Source organism: Cyclospora cayetanensis, unplaced genomic scaffold (assembly GCF_002999335.1).
Source record: "Cyclospora cayetanensis isolate NF1_C8 unplaced genomic scaffold, CcayRef3 CcayRef3_contig_26, whole genome shotgun sequence".
Classification (NCBI taxonomy): domain Eukaryota; phylum Apicomplexa; class Conoidasida; order Eucoccidiorida; family Eimeriidae; genus Cyclospora; species Cyclospora cayetanensis.
The window spans coordinates 208943-230407 of record NW_020312214.1 but is presented as its reverse complement, the minus strand read 5'-3'; the positions used below and the strand labels follow the sequence as shown (position 1 = coordinate 230407).

The 21465-nt window shown below is 57.0% G+C and overlaps 3 protein-coding genes and 1 non-coding gene across 4 annotated transcripts; 3 read left to right on the top strand and 1 right to left on the bottom strand.

Moving 5' to 3' along the window:
• Positions 1–301: 301 nt before the first annotated feature.
• LOC34621297 lies at positions 302–6334 on the top strand. Its single transcript, XM_026338439.1, has 14 exons — positions 302–363; positions 631–883; positions 1300–1604; positions 2074–2404; positions 2474–2620; positions 3101–3267; positions 3561–3660; positions 4073–4445; positions 4689–4802; positions 5046–5105; positions 5327–5420; positions 5675–5749; positions 5920–6043; positions 6233–6334. The coding sequence occupies exons 1-14, from the start codon at positions 302–304 to the stop codon at positions 6332–6334; spliced, it is 2307 nt and encodes a 768-aa protein (XP_026194224.1).
• A 1425-nt stretch (positions 6335–7759) lies between these two features.
• Positions 7760–10826, top strand: LOC34621296 (intraflagellar transport protein 56). The gene is made up of 7 exons (XM_026338438.1): positions 7760–8587; positions 8750–8992; positions 9119–9222; positions 9470–9603; positions 9916–10167; positions 10250–10455; positions 10605–10826. Exons 1-7 carry the CDS (start codon positions 7760–7762, stop codon positions 10824–10826), a joined length of 1989 nt encoding a protein of 662 aa, XP_026194223.1.
• Positions 10827–11385: 559 nt separating this feature from the next.
• Positions 11386–20073, bottom strand: LOC34621295. The gene is made up of 12 exons (XM_026338437.1): positions 20001–20073; positions 19826–19881; positions 18054–19421; positions 17742–17960; positions 17088–17369; positions 16794–17015; positions 16390–16502; positions 15506–16311; positions 15019–15278; positions 13876–14914; positions 13504–13657; positions 11386–11584 (listed from the first exon to the last, which is right to left on the bottom strand). The coding sequence occupies exons 1-12, from the start codon at positions 20071–20073 to the stop codon at positions 11386–11388; spliced, it is 4791 nt and encodes a 1596-aa protein (XP_026194222.1).
• Trnam-cau lies at positions 12566–12637 on the top strand. Its single transcript has one exon. It is a non-coding gene; the product is annotated as a tRNA-Met (tRNA).
• Positions 20074–21465: the final 1392 nt, after the last annotated feature.

The window sequence follows — 21465 nt, the reverse complement described above, 5'->3', positions numbered from 1 at the left end:
AAGCCCCGTCGTCGTTAGGGGTCCACCACGAGTACACCCGGAGCTGCCGGGAGCCTTCAGATTTAGCTGGAACTCTTTCCCTCTCCCAACGACTCGACACCGCAGTTTCGGCCCTTCCTGACCTCTTGTAGCTATGAAGAGGGTGTCTAGATGAGCTACAGCTACAGCCAGCGTGGGACGGCTTTATAAGTTTCGGAGCGCCCCCTAGGTTGGTTCACTTTCCCACCGGAAGCGTATCCTTCCTCTGTCCACGGCTTTGGTGCCTGTGTTGCATTGCACTGCGAATCCTCAGAGCTATACAATGTTTCGGAGGCCTCTACCTACAGGCACCCAATCGCCTTTGGGGAATAAAGACCGAAAAAAGTCCTACTCACACACGCACACCACATACAGAATAAATTCAAGTCTCTTCCTCGTCTCTCCTCTCCTGTCTCTTATACGCTGCGCACCAGAGACCCCACGCATCCGCGGCAAAGTGTTCCTCCGCAAAGCAAACCCGCGAAAGACTCTCTTAGAAACTCCAACTAGCGGTTACCCTGCCCTGACTTTTCGTGTGGACTCCTGGAAGGAGGCTCCTCGAGAGCTCCCGGCTGCATGCGTGTGTGTGTGTGCTCCTGTTTGGCCTTCAAGGTTGCGTGAAGCTCTGCTGCGCTCCTTCCCCCTCCTCACCGACGATGGGGTAGACACCCTACTACCGTCAAAGGAGACAGTGGTGTTAGCCCGCATGAATCTCCCGCAAGCCTCCCAGGCCGGAGGAAGCCCCCAGCAGCTGCCTGGGTCGCTAGCTCCCCTCATGAGCGCCAGCAGCGCAAATAAGTGCGCTCTCTACTTCATAGGGGACCTCCCAGTAGTCTCGGAGGTGAACGGCCTCCTTTTCCCCACGGTAGGGCACCCCTCCTTGCATGCCCGTACACACTCCCCCGCTACTCTTTTCTGTCCTCGAGCTTTGCTGTCCTCAAATCCCCTTTAAAGCCTTGTTGCCGTGATGGGAGGTGCCTTCAAAAGGAGCACGAAGCGCGACGGGCAAAACGGAAGGGGTCTGGTCTTCAGGGACTGAGTGTGCCGCCGCAAGGGCTTCCCCAAGAGCGCGTTGCGCCACCCCCAACCCCCTAGAAAGATGAATCTAGACTCAAACAGAGCGCTTCAACAGCACTCTGCCAGCGGATGCCGAATATGAGATGCCCTTTCGAACAACTTGGGGCCTCTGCCCACTAGAAGCCTCCCCAAGTCTTTTTCGCGGGGCCTCATCCGACTCCTTGTGGTGCTGTCTGTGATGCTGACGCCTCGGGTGCTGTGCAGATTCACGGTCTCTGGCGCGTGCCGCACATGCTGCCCTGCATGCTGGTCTTCTCTCCAGTCTCTCATTTCGTGCTAAAGGGGGCAGATCTCATGCTTCCAGGACTGTGCCGTCCACTGACGATAGCAGCAAGCAGAGCAGTGGGGATCGAGGAAGTCGCTCTTGGGAGCCTCTGGGCCGTTCGAGTCGTAGGGAACGCGTTGCCCTTCGCCATAGGGAGGGCTGTCACGCGCGCGCCTTCTCTGGAGTTGCTGGGAGACAAGGGGAGGGCTCTAGAGCTCATCCATCATCTCGGAGATGCACTTTGGTAAGGCGTACATGCATGGGCGCCAGTCGAGGAAGGATCCACCGACGTTGCACGATAGCCAGGTGCCTGCCCCATCGCCTGCACCTCGTCATTCCCTTCGTCTCTTTTGCGCCTCCTTCTCTCTCTGTCCGTGTGTCTCTCTGTTTCCTTTCATTTCATCCTCTGCGCGCTCCTAGCTTCCGCATGCTGTGCTGCGCCGCGGGCTTCGCTCCTTGCCTAGGCTCCCAAGGCCCCTCTTTGGAGCTCTCCCTCGCTCAGGGGTGGTCTGTCTTTCTTCCTGAAATCGCGCTTGGTGTCTCCATCTCTTCGCCCTGTCCTGCCTTTTACGCCCTAGCTCTCTCAGTCAAGAACCCTTGCGCGCGGTTTTCTCGCAGCGGGTGCAACTCTCGCGGTTCCTGACTGCTTGTCCTCCTGTCTGCGCATCATCGAGCCTGCACCTGCCGTTGTCGCTGCACCTGTTGTTGCACAGGAAGAGCGGGAAGCATGTGCCGCTGCCCCCCCTGTTTACGGCCCATCAGGTTTTCAGCGGCAGTGACGACGCCGAGCTGCTCGCCTCCTGCGGCATGGGGCCCCCCGAAGCCCTCCCAGGGGCCCTCCACCAGGGGGAACAGTCCGAGGCTTTCCAGGAGGGTCGCGCCACGGCGGAAGACGCCGACAGCAACGAGGCAGTCGCTCCTGACGCTGGTGCATGCTCAGCAGCTGATGATGCAGACGATGGAGGGCAGTCACCTTCAGCCTCTCCTGAAGCCGAGGCGTCTTCGAAGGCGGCATCTGCGGCAGAACTCCCGATGAAACCAGAGGTAGGGGCTTAGTTGTGCGTTTTTGCAGCATCCTCGCGAAATCCTGCGTGCATGCAGAGCGCGCCCTAGAATCCGTCTACTTGTAATCACCCGCCAGGTGCTCTCGACGGAGCTGGGGCTATGTATGCAGGGGCCCCCACAGGGGCCCCCTACAAGGACATGTGTGCAGAGAGCCTTCCTGAGCAGCTGGGTGGCTGTTCTCACAGAGGCGACTGTGTGGGGATGTTCGGCGCGTGATGGCTGCCCTTTTGCTCTACTGCCGCGTGGCTATGAATGGCCGTAGATATTACATTGCGATATTTCACCAACATTTAGCTGTTTCCTATGTACGCGACTCCATCATAGTACCTCCCGATCTCTAGAGAGATGTGCCTGTGCATCTACACATGTATGCATGCATCTCTAAGAGGGGGTCCAGGCGGACCGGGCAGGCATCTGCGTAGATGTAGGGATACAAGGATGCACTGCCACACCTGCATAGATTTGCGCACCAAGAGGCTTCTGCATCTGTCTGTCCATGCAGTCATGGCTTGCCATGCTGGAGCGGTCCTGAGAGCCTATATGATGTGCATGCATGCGCATAAATGCTTTGGCGCGTTCTTACCCTCTGCATGTGTGTTTCTTTCTGGGAGAAGCACCCGATACCACCAGCGTGGGGGCTTTTTCTCGAGATCGCCCCTATGCAGTTCCTCTCAGTCGCCATTCTTCTGCTATTATGGGTCACCCAGTGCCTTTCCATGTGCCTCGTGGTTTGCTGCTGCTGCTGCTCAGGAGATGGATGCCTATCTGAACCTGTGCCTCCTTGAGACCCTGCACAGCCTCTCCGACGAGCAACTGCCCCTCGACATATCCGCGCTGTACAGGTCAGTGGGGTTATTACAGCTAGCTTTAGAGCGCGCCGCCAAGCGACAGCGGCGCACACATCGGGGAACAGGCTTCCTTTCCTATGCAGTGGATCTCTTCTTGAGGGCCTGAACCCCGCTTCCTTAGTTCCACGAAGCCATGTCTGCGTCGCGGCAGCAGCCCTGATCTTGGGGAGCAGGAAGGGAAGGCCATGCCTAGGCTGCTGGGAAGACGTGGCGCTCAAGGGGATGCAAAACACCCACCTCCACCGTGTCTTGCGCTTTGCTTTGAAGACGTTTGTGTGCGCCTTCAGCAAACTGACATCCGAGGCCCCGGCTGTGTTCTACACGCAAGTGGCGAAGGGCGATGCTCCGTTCGTGGTGCCTGATATCCGCAGATCATCCGCGAAGAAGGTCTGCCGGCGCTTGCACCAAGCCACAACTCAGCCGATTACACGTGCTGTAATGAAGGAGCCTCCTTGTAGCGCTTCTGGCCTCCAAAGGCTTCTGGTCTCATTTGGTGCCTCCCTCTACACTGAATGTAGTACAATGAGGCTGCTTGGTGTGCTTCCTGGGATGATGGCCCCCTTCGTGCTGCCGCCACGCAGCTGCTGCGGGGGGTGTCAGTCAGTCTGGAGGTGGAAAATGAGTGAAGGCCGTGCGAAGCGGCTGCACGTACAAGCTCCGAGGGCTGGGGGTCGCTTGTGCCGATCGAAGCAAGCGCTTCGCGCGATTTCTGCTTTCTTGCGGTGCCTGTGTGCGCACTTGGTATAAAGAACTTGCATTGGGGTCCTTGCGTTGCTGCGTTGCTGCGGGGTGGCTGCAGCTGGCCAAGTTTATTCAAGGCGCCAGCAAGAAGAAGCTGCTGCAGACGAAGGAGCAGCGCGGGGTTGTGTCAGTGGTCAAGGTGAACAGGTCTCACCCGGAGTTCATCAAGCACACCCCCGTTCCCGAGACGCAGAAACGGAAGCTGATCGAAAGGGTTGCAGCAGCATCTTCGGCCTCCTCACCCGCCGCTGCAGGAGCAGCAGGTGAAGAAGGACTCAGCAAAGAGACGCTCTCGCAGCCAAGCACAGTGCGCAGCGGTGACGGTACGTGGTTTCAAGATCCTTGTGTACAGCAGGGCCTCCCCGCAGAGTGGCGAGGAGTCCAGCCTTTTCGTACAGCTGCCTGTTGTTTAGGTGCCGCATGTCCTCCTGGCTTTGTTTCTGACTAGCGTGTTGCAATTCGTGGCGCTACTCCACCCAACTAGGCCGTGCTTCTGCCGATGCTCCGACTGGCCATGCCATGCCGCACACAGTCTGGATCTCTGCATACTCTGCGTGGAAGTCGCAAGCCAGCTAGTGTCACCCCATGGCCGGCTTCCCAGGCACTCCCCGCATGTAGCGTCCGAGCTAGCTGACTCTCTGCGCGCGCGTCGGCTGGAAGCATTTCCATCTTAGCGCGGTTCTGTTCTGTCGCAGGGCCACTGGTGTTCGAATTTTGCGTCCCTCCTGCCAAGTGCTGCAAAGTCTTCGCTGCTGCGGGTGTCCAAACCGGGAAGTGCGCCACGAGCGGTAGCCTCTTAGGACCCCTCTTGTTTGCCTTTCGCTTCGCGTGTGGCGTTCTAGTTGCTTTATTCGCCCTCACAAGGCAGCACACATTTTGAGTTGCTCGCTTGCTGCCTGGCGGTCCTGCGGCGCACAGGAGCACATTCTTCACGGGCCAGGAATACCGTGAGGTTCTCACAAAGTATCTTGAAGTCCGCAATACGAAGCGGGAGCACGAGCCGCTCCAGAGCCTGCCAGAGGCCTCTGAAGCTCTCCAGGGGAGTAGAGGATGCAGCACAGTGGCGTTGGACCCCCTTCTTGCGGAAGCGGGTGGGTGGGGCCTCTAGCTGCATCATTGGCTGGCTGTTCTGCCGAATCCTACAGTTCTGTCGGGAGCCCTCTGCGCAGACACGCGGGTGCAGGCACGTGGCGGGATAGAGCCCCTTCCTTTCTGCGTGGGAGCGCTTCTGTCCGCGGCGGCTCTTTTGGGGTCAAGAGGGGATCGCGAGGGGCACGAACCGCTGTCTTTACCGTTGCGGCCGCTTGCGCAGTGCTGAGCAAAGAAGAGAGGATTGATGCGAAGGCGGCAGGAGGCGAGATCCAGATGATGGAAAAGGCAGAACTATACAAGAGATGGAATGAGACGCAGCAGCCCTGCCATGCTGTCATAAGGAATGAAGCAGAGCTCCCGCTGCTGCAGGAACGTATCATGTAGGTGAACTCGAGCAACAATCTCTGGGTCACGCTGCAGATGCACACACATGAGGCCGCTTATGCCGCAGTATTCCTCCTGTCCCTGACTGGCAAGGAAGTGTCAAAGAGGCGCGCGGGAGGGCTCCTACTGCTGACACTACGGCGTCACCCTCTTGACTTTGTCGTATTTATTGTTGGTGCTTCAGAAAAGGGCCCTGCTGCCCCGTGAGGATTTCGGTGGAGGACAAGCAAGGCGGACGGAAGCATGCAACGCACATTTTGTGAGTATATGGGTGTAGCAGGTGTAGAAGCAGCCGATCAGCAACTGCCCAAATGACCAGGAGAAGGACAACAGCAGCAGGCGGGCATGGTATACGTCTATTCGCTACTTTTCGGTGTTTTCCCGTCTGCCTATTTAGGGTTCAGGACGTGTGGCTTTTCTATGGTACAGGAATGTCGTGAACTTTTTGTTGGACCCCAAGGCCATCGCGGAGTTTTTACAGAAAAAGCTCGCGGCATCCGCCTCAGTCTACGCTCCTCCAGGCTCTAAAACTACCTCTGCTGTCTGCGTTCAGGTGAGCGTTTCAGCAGGTGACGATTAAGGGTCTGCGGCTTACAGTCAGGTGCTGGCTTGTTGGCTCATTGGTGGTGTGGCGGTAACCGTGGTTGTGAGGTGCCCTAGGGATGCTGGATAATGGCTTTAATTCTGGGGTAAGGCTTTAGGGTTGCAATAGGTGAGTGTAATTTATACGTATTCACTACAGGGTAATGTTGCTGGACCAGTGGCAGACTTGCTGATATCGCATTTTGGAGTCCCCAAGAAGTACGTCGAGGTGGCTACAAAGAAGCCAAAGTCGGGTCGCTAGGCGTCCCTCTAGCTGCTTTAGGTCTCAGGGGTCCACGTATTCTCGTAGCGGATTTCCCTCGTACGCCGACTATGGAGTTTCTCAAACTTCGGGGGAGTCTTTAGTGCCCTACACCCTCGCCTCTCGCTGGGGTCGGCCCCAACGTGTAGAATTGCTGCTTGGGGGCCCTCTGCAGGACTCAGTCCCCCAGCGTCACACTCCTCGCTAGGGCCAAACACCAGGAGGAAAATAAATGGCCCAGGAGGAAAATAAAGGGCAGGAAAGGGGAGATCTACAGCGCTGTATTTTCGTTTCGTTCGTTTGGGGGAGAGAAAAGCACCACCCGAGCTCAAACATATTACGGGGGCTGCGAGGAATTTCAGCAGTCAGAAACCAGATTGCACTGAAGTGTCAGAAGAAGGCCCCTTGCTTAAACAGGCAGAATGGGATCGGGCTCATTGCTTTTGCTCATCATAAAATGGGCCACGTAAAGTGCCACGAGGTCAGCGGCGGCCTGCGCGAAGTTTTTTAGCGCTCTTTCTCAGGATTCATCGAAGAAAATTAGGCATCCATAAGGCTTCTTCCCAAGCCTCACCGCGCACAAGCCCCTGTCTCTACACCCCCTATATATATGTATATGTGTGCGGGTGGATCTTTGTGTTGGCGTGCGCTTACGGGTTGGCACATGTGTGATAAAGTGGCCACCTTATTCGTTTATTTGTGGCACATATTGCCAGGCGTGACTCCCAGTATATGCATGATATTGTGGAAAGAATTGCCTGTATATACTTTCGTCGGAGTCTGCTGGACCCTTTGTGAACGTAGGCCCGAAGCTAGTTTTTCCCCTCACCGCCGCTCTTTGTAGGGTGCCTGCAGTTTGTTAGGGTACACAGGTGGTTCAAGGTCTTCGCAGTTCCCTACGGCTTCCATTCTGCTTTCTTGACACTGCGTTGCGGGTCGCACTGCAAGGTTTGTGCCCGAGTTGCCTAGCGTTCTCGATATGAAGATCAAGGCTTCCTCCCTCCGGGCTTTTGCTCCTTTGCCTTCTGCCGAAATATCTGTGCCTCTCTGTTTCCTTGTCAGTCTTTTGTTTTATGCCACGTTGACTGTGCCTCGCCGTCTGTCGCGGCTACCTCCACTGGCCCGGGACCCCATGGGTAACCTGGTGGAGCGTAGCGGGGAGGGGACAGTGGACCAAAGAAGCAGGCGCCAAGGCTACGAGCGCACATCCCTAGTCTGAGTGCATTCCTACCTCTATTTAGCCTTATTTTTACGGTGTTGCACTACAGACTCAGCCTTTCGCCCCTTCACTGTCCGCTAGCGCAGCAGCAAGTGACCCCCACCCTCCATGCGGAGGATGAAGTTATGGAAACCGAGCTAAGGCGGCCTCTACATGTAATTGACCTTTTATAAGCTCCCATATTCATCCGTTTAATTCCTTTTAAAATGAGTCGATTGGGCTCCACCCTCATCCGTCAGGGGGGATCCCTGACCTCATGCGCAACACAGGAGGGAACAGAAATCCGGGCCATCCATGCCGCCAGCAACAACAGGAACGGCACCAAGAGAGATTCACTGCCAAATCTGGCGGATCTGTTGTGTAGCCGGAATTTTAAGTCAGCAGTGTCTTTGCTGCAAAAAGAAAGAAGCAGCGGGCGATCCCGCCCCAAGTCAGATCTGTGGCTCGGCTACTGTCTCTTCCACGCGAGGGAGTACAAGGAGGCCCTGGCTGTGTACGAGCGGCTCATGAGGGTCTCTGGACTGCCAACTGAGTGGGAGCGGACAGATTGTGAGAAGTACTCCCTCCCTTCTGCTGCTAGTGCCGAAACATCTGCAGGGACCTGCAACAATGAATTGAGCTCAGATGAGAAAGAACAATTGCCTCTACTCAAGGGTCTTTGCCACTTCGCCCTACAGCAGCCAGAAAAAGGACTTGCAGAAATACGGCATGCCAAACCCGGGCCGATGCAGCGCAGGCTGCTGCTGCTACTACGTATGCAGTGGCAGCACCAGGATCCTAGAGGGACCCCCTTTTCAAAGGAACCTGATTCGTGGGAGGATATAGATAGGGCAATTGAGAGTCTTGAGGAGGGTGACAGGGATGATCAGCTATGTGCTGCTGCAGCCTATTTCTCGCGCTGTCGCTACCAAAAAGGGGCGGACCTGTATGGCTCCCTACTTTCTGCCGATCCTAAGGCCACCGCTCTCAAAGTGTATCGCGCCCTCTGTTGTTTCAGGCTGGGAAACGTACAGGAAGCTGAGAGGCTTACCCAAGTGGGCTGCAAGCCACCGATAGGGTTTTTAGGAGCCCAATGAGAGGAGGGGCTCGCTGCAGGGGGGGACCACGCCAGCACTACAACGCGTTTACGGGCGATACTAATATTCTCTGATGGTGCAGATATTATAACGGCTATAACTAGGCCTTTATGCTTGCAGGAATATCTCGCTCAACACCCGGGATCGCTATTTGCGTCCAATTTGCTCTGGTGTTGCCTAGTGACCCAAGGGCAGAAAGAAGCCGCGCAAAAGTTTCTCCAGGGCCTCTGTGAGGAAATGCAGCTGCGTGTGGAGGATCTTATGGCTCTATCGGAGACCCTAAGGCCCAATCTATGCTTTGTGCAGGGAGCAAGCAGGGAACTCCCTGCCATCTTAGAGCCCCTGGTGGGGGTCTTGCCCGAGGTGAGAGGGGCATAAAAGCACTTCTCATTAGGAGCCGTCCTCCTCTTTCTCTCCCCCAATCTCTACATACCTAGCACCTCAGGGTGAACGCTTTACCTCTGTTGCTCCCCTCTGTCCGCTCGTAAGGCTCGTTACAACCTCGCGCTTTTTCATTTGCAAAGGGACAAGCCAGAAGATGCCTTGGCTCTTCTCCGGGAACCCCTGCTTTTGTCAAACGCGTCAGTTTTCCTGTGGCTCCCATAGCGCCTCAGGGACTACCTAGTCTCTCGAGCGCACCCACAGGCTTTTGTCGTGGCTGCATCCAAGTCGTAAACACACATTACTGGACGCCTCTGGAGCGACTTTTAAGGAGATAGGATACAGTAGCCGCTTTTCTGCCTTGCCTGCTGCACTTCCAACGTGCCCCAAATAACTCAAATAGCTTCCGGTGCGGCTTTTTATCGTTTGTCTGGGAGTGCATATGATTCTTTGCCATAGGGAAAAGGCCTTGAAGGCCGGGGCTTTGTTGATGCTGGGGCAGTGTGGGGGGAGGGAAGCCCTGCTGACCGAGGCCCAAAGTCTCTTTCAAGAAGTTGCTTCTTCTAAGCAGGCTCCCGAGGACTGCCCCCTAAGTAGGCCATCACTGCATTGGGCCGTGCGTGTGCTTCGAGCACTTTTTAATACCATGTGTCCCTGCTGCACTGGGGGTTTCACGGCAACTTCGGGTGTGGTGGGGGCTTAGACGATTGGCATTAGGGTTGAACGCCGTGAACTGCAACCAGAAGAGAGCATGTAAACCGTGTCAAGCAGAGACTGCGTGACACCCTGAATTGTGTTGCTGGCTAATGGCTAGATTTGTGCTACCTCGTGAGTAGCAAGGGGTAAACTAACGGTGATTATTCGTACTCCAGGTGTTTGTCACTTTACCTTCCGTGTCTCTTCAGAGCTGCAATGCGCAATGTACAGCTTCTGTCTCCAGGGTGAGCATCAGAAGGCTTGGGCCTGTTCAGAGAGGCTCTTGGCCTGCGGCAACAAACAGCCGGCGCTGCACTGGACTCGCATGCTTCTTGCGGCCTCGATGGGAATATATGAGGAGGCACTCGCATGCATCCTCGCCATCGACGACAAAACGTGCGCCTTGTTCAGTTTCACACGCAACCCACCACGTGCCTCCCAACCAATATTCAACGCGCAGTGTTGCCTCATTGTTCGGACTTTGCTTTAAATTTGCTGCCCCAGTTTCAAGGTTCTACCGTCTTTCGAGGACCTAGGGCATAGGTAGAGTTGTGGGATTGTTGCTGTGCAGGCACGGGATTGAGGAATGCTACCCCTGTTGGTTTGTACGGTTGCACGTCAAGGCTCAACGACCAGAAGACGGCTTCCGCTTCTGCATGCAACAGCAAGGGACCCCTGGCTTTCTACCGCTGCTTCAGCAGTTTGCTGCAGACTGCCACGTTACCAAACAGTACCGCAGTGCCCTCGAGGTGTGGTAGGGCACCAACTGGTCTAAGGGGAGAAAGCCAGCCCTTTGCAGTAGCTGCATTGATAAGGGTTCATCGTAGAGGAGCCAGAAATACTGGCAGGCTGAAAGAAAGAAGGACCGAGAGTTGTGCAGCTCTGCCTGTTTCTTCAGGCCTTTGCTGTGCTGGAGCAAGTGCAGCCAAATCATGAGACACATCGAGGGTTTTGTGCAGCAGCCGCAGGCCTCATTCTGCAGATTGCCTGTGGACAGCAAACTGTAGAGGCCATCCCGTGGCTGTTACAGCTATTGAATAGCTCGCAGGGGTCATCGGTCACGGACCTCAAAGCTGCGGCTCAACGCGTCGCTTTGGACTTCGAGAAACAGCAGCATTGAATGCCAACTAAACAGAAGAGGAGTTGGGCGACGCAGCCAAGAACCTGTGAAGCCCCACAACTGGCTCCCTTTACGAGGAGGCCGTGGTGGTATCGGTATACCCGAAAAGAATCTGGGAAGTTTCTGGCCAAGTGGCGTTCGCCTGGTGAATTCCCTGCTATATTGCAATCAAGAATGTTGGAATAGCATCCAGAGGAGCTTCCTTCTCTAGTCACGTCGTTCATGTTACCTGGGAGGCACTCTGTGCTTCGCCCTGTATGGGGCACAGGGAACCTGAGTAAAAGTGAGCCAAGAGAGCAACCTGAATCCAAGTGCAGTGGGCGAAAGTTTACTTACTACTTTCTATTGCACTGTCTATATTTAACTAAGAATTCGCAGAGATTGAATGAATTAATTGCTTGTTCGTATATCGCATTGATTGCAGTAGACTGTTAGCTCGATACACGAACACACAACACTCTTCGTGGGCACCCTAGACGCATAGTGCAGCTAGCTGCATGCACCCAGAGTCTAGCAGGCTAAGCTGTACTTACCCACTCTCTGCTGTACTATCCATAATTCACTGGGGATTTGTAGAGATTTGAGCAATTGGCTTTTCGGTTGGTATATCTTCTTCATTGCAGTGTTGTGGAAGCTCGATGTAGGAAGACCCAATGCCGTGCGCGTGTGTGCTACGTGCAATGTGCAACTGAATGCGATTGGTTGGAGTGCTTCGAGCCACGCTCACCATAGCTTCCCCGCTCTCTTCATGTTGAAAACTCTAAGGAGGGTAGGCACGGAAAATGCCGGAGTTTTTTGTGAAAGCATTCAGTTAGTTTCCACGTAGTTTGCATTGATTGCAAAGTGAAGCTGTCGCCCTAGGTAGACCTTTTAGGGAGCGTTACAGTTCGTAGTACCTTATGGTTCGATGTAGCTACTCCCTAGGCTTTGGTTATCTGATTTCCATTGGTCCGGGTGATCTATGCCCCTGAGACCTACGAGCTCAGCTGGCAATAGATCCACGTCGTACCTTCATTGCAGTCAAGAACGTTTTTTCTCCAAGTTTATTCAATCCTAAATAGCATCTATGTAGCAGCACAGCACTGAAAAGGCATTGGGTCTTCTAGAATATGTGGGGGGACAAGGTGCTCTTAAAGCAGAAGGGCCCCAAGCGTTTAAGCTGAAATGATGGGACTTTGTTCAGGCCACGATGTGCGGATAGTCTGCGGATCCTGCTTTGCATGTAGTTGCTCTAGTGGCAATTGGACCTAACGCAAGGCATTCTCCAAGAGGGATATTCTCATCAGACGACCTCCCGCGGCAAAATCTGATTAGAAGTGCTTCCATGAGAATAGGGTACACATTTTCGCGCCCCAAAGACTTCTAAAAATGAAGAGAGCTTTCTGCTGGGTACAATACTGGCACGGCCATGGCGGGGCGCCGTTAATCTATGCCTCGCCGAAAAAGTCGATGAGTTGTAATTATGTAGGACAGAGTTCATATCTCGCTAACTTTAGGGCATGCGATGAAAAAGTGGATGAAAGAATTTAGCGGAAGAACCGTAGTTGCCCTTTTTCAATCGGACCAAGACAACCAGCAAGGGAAGAACGGACCATCCAGCTAGTCCTCTGGTCCCCCATGCACCTATCTAGAAGCTGGCCGATTGAATGGATTGCATGATGAGGAGAAGTTCTCAAAGAAAAGGCACTTTTGACGATATTGCAGCGCGATAGGTGCTGCCTGCACAAGACTCCCGTTTAAGCACCGTAGCTCAGTGGGAGAGTGGGGGGCTCATAACCCCCAGGTCCATGGATCGAAACCATGCGGTGCTAGTTTCCCTTTTTGCCACCTTTTTAACAAATAAGAGCATCAGTGTGCCAAGTGATGTTCTTATTTGCTGCTTTTGATTAATGGACATATTTTGGGGCTAATATTCCGGCCATGTTGTGGAGTGCCACTCCCGGCGTGCTGCAGGTCACTGTATCACTGCCGTGCTTATCTCCGGTAATGCATGAAGAAAATGCAAAGCCCTGTTTTCATAGAGTCTAGTGAAATTCTCAAGCTGGTTAGTGCAGCTCTCTTGGGCAAAGGTGCATGCAGAAGTCTGTGTGCTGTCTGGTGTACTGAAGCCGAATCGAACGCACGGGCAGGGGTAAGCTATCTTAGTTGGACGCTTCGTCTAAGCCAAGGCTTTTAGGCAGGGTTGCCTCTTTTGCTTCCTTGCTTGCAATTAGCACAAAAGGTAGCAAAGTACGTTTCAAATGGGACAAGTGTGAGGCAATAGCTTGTTGTAGTACTCCCCTCAGGCATCTAGTCTCAGTACTGCTGCGCTGGAAGGCGGCAAGCATCGAGGAGGCATTCTGAGTATGGCAGTGAAAAGGGATCTCGTCAAAGAGCCTAAGAGAGACGCGTCCCTCCCCCCGCCAATCCACAAACACACACTGCCAGAGCTGGCCGTCTGTCTCATCCTGCCTTTCTGGGTTACGGGACCCTTCGGCTTAAATCCCATGCCAACATATTACATTTCCGCGTACACGTGGCTAGCTTTGGGGTGTAGCCAGACAGAATTATAAATAAGCAAAGTAAAGTTGAAAAAAAGGCTTGCGACCAAAACAAAATTTGCGAATGGACAAGCTTGCGTCGCCAGGAGGTCACGGCATCATCTTTTACACAGAAGAGGGAATAGCACCCCACATACCACCACGCAGCCTCCTTGAAGGACCAGGGAAAACAAAAGTCAATAAACGCTTCGGCAGTAACTACTACTGCTGATGCCAGTAATGCAGCAGCTGAGGCGCTTGGTGACGCAGCTCGTGAAGGTAGACCCATATGGAAGCATGGCTTTTCTGATACTATCCCGTAGAGCAAGCCAAGCACTTTTCAAGTGCTGTCTTGGCCAGCGAGATACCTAGAAGTGCTCGCGTGCATACCCCTGGCAACAACACCTCAGGGGACTCCCAATTTAAGGATCTCCCCCGAATGCCTCGAAGTTTCCACCCCTCCAAGCATGCCAAATTTGGCTAGGAACTCTCCTGCTACGCCAGGCGCACCCAGCTACGCGCGCGTGTACCTAACGCAGGAGCACTCGCTTGCCGCACTCCTCGTTTCTGATGGGCAGCGAAGGTGCAGAGCGCTCGGGAGCCTACCTGTGCCCTGTGGCGTCGTGGTGTCTCAGCAGACCACCTCCAAGAGTCATCATACCGTCGCACTAAAGGCCTAAGTCCGGAACACCGCAGAGAGCCCTCTCTGGGCCCTAAGCTGAGCGCGCGGTAGTGCTGAAGCCTTTGGCTCCCAGAGGGGCCTCTGGGGCCCCCCACAGGGCCCCTGTTTTTGTGCGCTTCCCAGATGCCACCCACCCCACTTGCACCACCAGCGTCCAGCAGCAAGGGCCCTCCCCCCGCAACAGGACCATTCCCATCCCCGCTGAACAAGGGTGTGCCCCCTTGGCAATCCTCCACTCTTCCTACGGGGGTCCGAGGGCCTCCAAATACGGGTGCTTGAAACAGAGTCTCCCCAGCAATCGATGACGATCCGGGAAGCGGCCACGACAGAGGGACCGAGGCGGTGCTGCTGCATAGAGCTGGCGTTGCAACAGAGCCTCTTGAATTCTCTCCCGTAAGCGAGATATCGGGAGTTCCCCAATCTCCCAAGAACTGCTGTGTCGGTTGCAGTTGCAGCTGCCGGCCTCCGAGTGCGCCTCCAGCTCCTTGCACAATGGGCTGTTGCTGTTGTTGTTGCTGTTGTTGCCGTTGTTGCTGCTGCTGTTGCTGCTGCTGCTGCTGCTGCAGCAAGGCGGGAGCAACTCGGTCGCCTATTCCCTGCCCCAGCGGGTGACCTGTGGCAGCCAGTCGAAGCGCCACGGCTCTCCTTAGAGCCTCTGCAAAACCTAAGGCTCGAACGGAGTAGGCCCTCACGCAGCCGTCTCCCTCCCCATATCGCGTGCACCAGTAGGCTTCTTGGGGTCCTCGAAGAAACAGCTGCACCTTAGAAACTCGCTTCTGAAGCACTCGATCAAACGCACAGATAGCAGGGGCCCCCAGGGGCCCCAGGAAGCGCTGGCCAACATAACGCTGCTCCGCCTCGAAAGAGGTTTCCCCGGAGATGTCGCCCTGCATCAGTGACATCACAGCCGCATCACTGAGAACAAGGCATTCTCGCTCTGCGTGCCTCTCAACCGGATGCACAGAGGTCACCACAGTCCTACGACACTTACCTTCGGGCAGAATGCCGTCGTTCCCCCAGACCCAGCGCCTTGCTTGTCATCCAATCGCATTCTTACGTCCCCTTCAGCTGCTGCTACCTCTGCACCCCCTGGAACCCCTGATGCTGCTCGTTCTGTAAGCGTTGTTGCTGCTCCTTGAGGAGCATCGATGAGGAAGAGCGAGGGTGGATCTTGGACGTGCTGCATGCCCCAGGCGAGAGAGGACTGACCCTCGCCTGCATTTCGCAACGCGCCACCGTCCTCAGTGACACCTGCATAGGACAACCCAAGCCACAGCGGACTGTTTGAACAAAGCAGCAACGGCAGCGGCAGCTGCGGAAAAGGGCTTTCAAACAAAGAGCAAGGAACACGTGGGAGCCGAAAAAAATCACTGCAAGTTGCGGGCCTGCCGCCTGCGCATGCAGTCCGTTGGCTGCCCGCACGCCGACTCAGCACGCAAGACACCCGACCAACATTAGCAGCAAGAGCAGAAGCGCACCATCTAAGTGGTGTTGCACGTCCTGTTCCTCTCCAGGAGGCAGCAGCCGCTGCGCCATTAAATCCATGAAGGCGACGTCTTCCGAGAGAGCCCTTAGAAGGTCCTCCTGCTTCAGCAGCAGCAGATCCGTTTCCTTCTGCAACTCCAGCAGCCGCCCCTCCACCACTCCACATTCCCGAAGCACCTCATGGGGGGAGTCCGAAGCAAACATGGGAGTGGTGAGGGTGGTGCTGGTGCTGGTGCTGTTGCTGTCGCGGCTGCTGACTTGCTTGTGTTCTGTAGAGGCTGCCGAAAGTCGCCGGGAGATCTCCTGCGACACCTGCTCTACTGCTTCTCGCGTCAGAGGGGCCCCCTTCTGGCTCAGAACGGCTGTTTTGATGCCCTCAATGTATTCGCTTAACCGGGCTGCAACTCCTGGGGAAGCTGTGTGGTGGTGCTTCTGGTGAGGCTGCTGCATCTGCAGCGTACCGTTCCGCCAATCCTCGGAGCCAGCCTCAAAGGAGGCTTCAAACACCCCCTGTGAAGGCCGCTCCTTGGTGGCTCCCGTCGAAGGCACTGCCAGGACAGCAGCCGCCGCCCTCCGACAAAGATGCAGAGCAACATGCAGCATCTGCATGGCCTCATTTTTGCTGCAGATTGCCGCCTCGAGGCGTCTAAACTGATGCACTGCCTCAACTGCGCGCGTCGCTACGAAACGCCAGTGTCGCATAGCGCAGGTCACACTGTCCTCCGTGAGAAAGTGTCGGATTTCCGTCGCTAAAGCCTGCGTAGAGCCGTCAGCCTCGCCAACAGGAGCCTTCTCAGCTCTGGAGGACGAGATGGAGTGTCTGTGCGCATCCATCTTAGGTGTTGCTGCAGCATCTTCACTGCCTGCTGCCGTTGACGCTGCAGCGCCTCTCGAAGGATGTGCAATAACGTCTTGCGAGGCTCCCGCAAAAGGAACGTGATGCGGGCCCGAGCTGGCCTCCGCACAAACAGCATCAAGGGGTCTCTCCATCTTCACAGAAGAAAGCGCCTTAGGCTGAGACGTCGCCTCAGGTTCTGTCTTCGCTGCTGCAGCAGCAGCCACAGCAGCAGGATCTGCTCCCTTCGGCAGCAGCCCATGCCGAGAGGCAACATCCGCGTCGCTGCACGTGCTAGCACAGCTGTTCTGGCAACGCGTTTGCATGTCGTCGAAGAAGCACTTGCTGCACTTGCTGCTGGTGCTGCAGTTGCTGCTGGTATGCGTGCTGCAGCTGCCTCTTGGACCGCTGCACTTAGGGCTGTCGCAGCAGCACAGAAGAGGCAGCGAGGAGGCTCTTGGAGTCTGCAGCACAGGCCTCCAAGCCAGGAGTGTTGCTGCGGCTGCTGCTGCTGCTTCTGGTTTGAGTGCCCCCTCCAGCGTCAGGGCCGACCCCGAAGGAGGCCCCTTGGCAGCGCGATCTTCCGCCACCTTGCAAGCCTCGAACGCCTTCTCATCGATCTCCCCATCGGAGGAGGGCCCCTTCACAGCCTCGCGAGACGACGCCTCCTGGTGGCCTCCTTCAAAAAGGCGTCCCTGCTTTAGGGGGAGCAGCAGCTCCTCACCCCATTGAGGCTGCTGCTGACACTGCTTTTGCAGTTGCTGCTGAAGCTGCCTAATGGCGCTGAACAGCTGGCCCCCCAGAAGACCCCACTGGCGTGAGACTTGCAACGCCCCTCTAGGCTGCAGCGCTGCCAAGCCTGCGCCTTGAACTGCAGGATCGCCAGCCTCTGAAAGACTCGTAGCCGTAGGGGTGGCAGCCGCTTCTGCAGCTCCAAACGCCGCGCCACGTATTCCCATGCCCCTACAGAGCAGCAAAAAGTCTGAAATGCGGGCCCTCAGGATAGGCAGCAGGAAAGCCCGCTTGGGGCCCCTCCTCCTGCAGCCGCTGCAATAGCGGCTCCAGCCGCCTTCGTCTGCTGCAGAAGAAACACCAGCAGTGGCGCTGCAGCCGCACGCGACGCCGGCAGAGCCGCCCTGGAATCCCGCAACGACTTCGGGGAAATTCGCAGCGGGCAGGAGAGGCTGCTGCTGCTGCTGCAAAGGGTCGCCTTCCGCATACAAGAACCCGCAAGGCGACTCCTCATCCGTGCAGCCATCAGCGGGTAGGTCCTGCAGACCTTCCAGTGGCAGGACGTATTGCTGCCGCTCTGCATGCTGCTGCTGCGAAGCGTGCTGCTTCTTGCTGCTGCTCGGGGCCCCCCGAGGGCCCCACCCCGCCTTTCGCCGAGAAACTCCGTTTGAACCCGCGTTGTTGGCAGTCCCTTGGGGCCCCACAGAGTGCACCATAGGGGCTCCCAACTGGCGAGGCGGAGCTTTCTCCGCAGAAAACTGGAAAGCCTCAAGACCAACACGTCCTTCACACGATTCCTGCATGAGCGGCACCCCAGGGGTAACGCTGTCTGTCGCTGGGCTGCAGGCTGCACGTCCATAGCCAAAGGGCCCCAAGGGCCCCTGACCAGAGTTCACAGCCACCGCTGCAGCGGCTGTAAACTCCCCGAACAACCCCTGCTGCTGCTGCTGGGGAGGCGGCTTCCAGGTGTCTGCGGCAGCTCTGCTAGCCTCACCGGGAGCGAAGGAGGAAGCTTCAACCCCCGTAGCGTCTGCTGGCAACGGAGGCGGAGGGGCCCCGAGAGGAAGATGGAAGTCAAGGTCCCATACGCCAGTGGCGGGCATATAGGCAGTTGAGCCTTTCGCTACCCATGGGTGACTCTTGCAAGCTCGTAGCAGCTCCCTCCAATCCTCTGCTCGAGAGCTCTCCGACAAAGGCTCCCCAGAAACCCCCGAACGTCCTCCTCCTGGAGGCACTGCCTGCTTCTGAGGTCCCCTTGCGAGCCACGGAGAAGGCGGAGCTTCTCCAAACTTGCTCTGCGCATCCTTCCACTCGGGAGATGCCGTCCACGGGGAAGCGTCTGGAGCCGTTTCGTCCGGCATTCCCAAAGTCGCTGCGTGCTGCCGCGTTTCCCCCCCCCCTCCGGCGGGAGGCCAAATCGCTGGAGTGCCCCCCCCTGCGTCTTCCAGTCTGGAAGCAGCGGGAGCAGCTTTGGCAGCCTCACCGGCGGAACGGCTCAGCGCGCAAACAGCCTGGTGCCAGCCACGGACCTCCTGATCGCTTGCGGGGGCCCCCTTGAGGTGGACATACACCAGAAACATCTCTGCTAAGGCCAGGGCCACGTCGTTGGAGTGCCTGCGGAGGCTGAAGCTTTTCATGCGCTTTTTTCCATCCACCAAATAGCGCGCACGCCACTCCCCCTTAACGGGGTGATAGTAACACTGTCTGGCCACCGCTTCGGGGGGCCTCCCACCCCCCGCTGCACACCACCTGTCACCAACGACCGACGGCGTGGGGGCCCCACTTGGTGCGACTGAAACCCCTGAATTCACGTAGGAGGGAGCCTTCAAAGGGCCCCCACTGGAAGCTCCGCCACCAAGGCGACCACTCCCCTTCGCAGCTCCTGCTCGCGAGAGGCTCCCACGCACGCGCTGCGCCGAACTCGCAGCTGCATGGGGGCCCCCCGCGCCATGGCCCCTCTTGGGAGGCGGCGTGACAAGACTCTGGCTGCTGTTCGTGGCACTGGTGGTGCTTGCGTTGCTGTTATAGTGAGGCATTCCTTCTGCAGCAGCCGCAGCTGGTGCTGGGGAGGCCTTCGCTCGCTGAGACACGGGCAGTTGTGAGAAGGGCGAGCCGGAGGCCCCTCCCCCCTCCTGGAAGAGCATCCCCTGGTATTTAGGCAGATGAGAGGGCCCCCCCCCCTTGGGGAGCTCCGGCGTAGGGCACGCAAAGGGAAGGGCGCCATGGGCGAGGAGCAGCTGCTGCTGCTGAAAGGTCTGTTGCTGCTGCTGCAAGTACTGCTGGCTCTGGAGCAGCTGCATGTGCTGCAGCTGCTGCTGCGGCGGTAGAACCAGCTGCTGCTGGAAGGGCTGCTGCACTGGGGGGGGCAATTGCTGCTGCAGGGGGAGTCCAGCAGCAATTGCAGCAGGGGCAGGCAGGGGAACACTCAGCAGCAGAGGCTGCTGCATGGGTGGGAGCTGCTGCTCGCACTGCTGCTCCCCCTGTTGCCGATTTTGGAGCACCTCTGGCACGGCTGCGACATGGGCTGGAACTGCATTTTTCTCGTTTGTCTGCCGCTTTGGGGGCTTCGGGGTGCAGCTGCTGCTTCTGCCGGTGTTGCTGCTCCCTTCCGACCGGTTGCAGCGCCTTTTCAGGCTGCTGTGCTTGCTCCTGCTGGTACTCCCCTTTCCTGCAGCCGATGAGACCGTCCAGGCAAGCTCGGGGCCTAGGGGCCCCTCGCAGTCCAAGAGCACGAGGCCTTCGGGAGCTGCTGCTGCTGCTGTTGCTGCTGGTGCTGCTGTTGCTGCTGTCGCTGCTGCAATTCTGCCGCCCACAGGCAGCTTTTGGTGCTGCTGCTGCCGTAGGGACGCTGCTCCCGCCACCGATAGTACGGGGGGAGAGAGGGCAGCTGCGGTCTCGTTGTTCATCACAATGCTGCATGCCGTTGGAAGCCTCGAGCAGCCTCCTGCAGTTGGGGTCGAAGTCGAGGCCCCTAGTTGTGGGGGAGGACTGCATGGTGCGCTGCTGCACTCAGACACGGCGTCTCCCGTGTTGCTGCTGCTGCTCCTGCTGCTGCTGTTGCTGCTGCTGATCTGCTGCGGCAGCCCGGAGAGGGCGTAGCGGGCCTGTTGCATTTTTCATGTGCAACAGCAGCGGCGGCTGCAGCTTGCTGTGTCTGTCGGCTCCTCCTACTACTGCTGTTGCTGCTGCGCAGCTCGCTGTGTCTGTCAGCTCCTCCTGCTACTGCTGTTGTTGCTGCTGCGCAGCTCGCTGTGTCTGTCAGCTCCTCCGACTGCCGCTGCTGCTGCTCACGCGGCTGCGCCTACTGCTGCTGCTGTCGCTGCTGCACCTACTGCCGGTCATGGAGCCTGTGTGTGTCTCTTGGTGGAAAGCGGGGAACGAGAGGCCGTTCTTGGGGGAAGCGCAACGGGGGCTCTCCAGCCCCCCCTTGCCCAGGCGCGCTCAGTCGAAAGAGAAGTTCCCCCCCTATGTGGCCATAGGGGCCTCGTAGCCTGGGGGGCCCTCTTGAACGACAGTGGAAAGCCAGCCACTGGCATGCAGTCACATCCCATGGAGTGTGTCGGAAGCAGGTCCACGTGTTGGAAAGCTTAGGAGCCGAGAGAAGAGTGCGGGGGATACGGGATGGAGGGCAAGGGTGCCCGTTTTTGCCGTTTCTTTCGCATGAACACCGGCCCACCCCATGTACCACGTACAGGCCCCGCAGTCCTTCTGAAGGCTTCCCCGTTCCTACAAGACCAATAAATCACTCGCTTGAGCTCCTGCTCCTGCCGTTGACGCGGGAATAGCGTTTGCTGCAGGCGGTTCCCCTTCCAGTCGGGCAGCCAGCGAGCATGCACGGAACCCGAGGAGGCCCTGGAGGCGGACCGCAGCCTCAGTGTTTTCCGAGGATAAAGACTACTGCCACAGGTAAAGAAGTCTCAATTCGAGTAGACAAGGAGATCGCGTTGTAGGCGCTTTTTCTGGAAGACAGAGATTCAGCGATAATCTCTAACAAATCTACAGGTGCTGGCCACCATGCAGCGCAGCGGGGCCTGCGAGCGGTCACTCACCACACTTCCTGCGCTTAACTAGTAGGAAGAAGCAGGAGGTAACGGCTCTGCTTGTTTTAATGCCCTTGAAACGTAGAAGAAGGGGCTTAGAGGGCAGAAACCACCAGGGGAGACGAGCTGCTCCGCATCCCCCCGCTTTCGATGCCACTGCGGCCATAACACTGCACGCTCCCCATCTCCGCTGCACTCTGAGCCCCCATAAGGGCCAGGAAGATACGTCATGCAAAAAAGGTGTTGCTCTCCGGCAATCAGGGGTCGCCGCCCGCCCTCTGTAAGCCGCTATTCGGCTGTATGAGGATGCTGGCTGCGAGCAACTACGTGTAGTAAGGCCATGTAT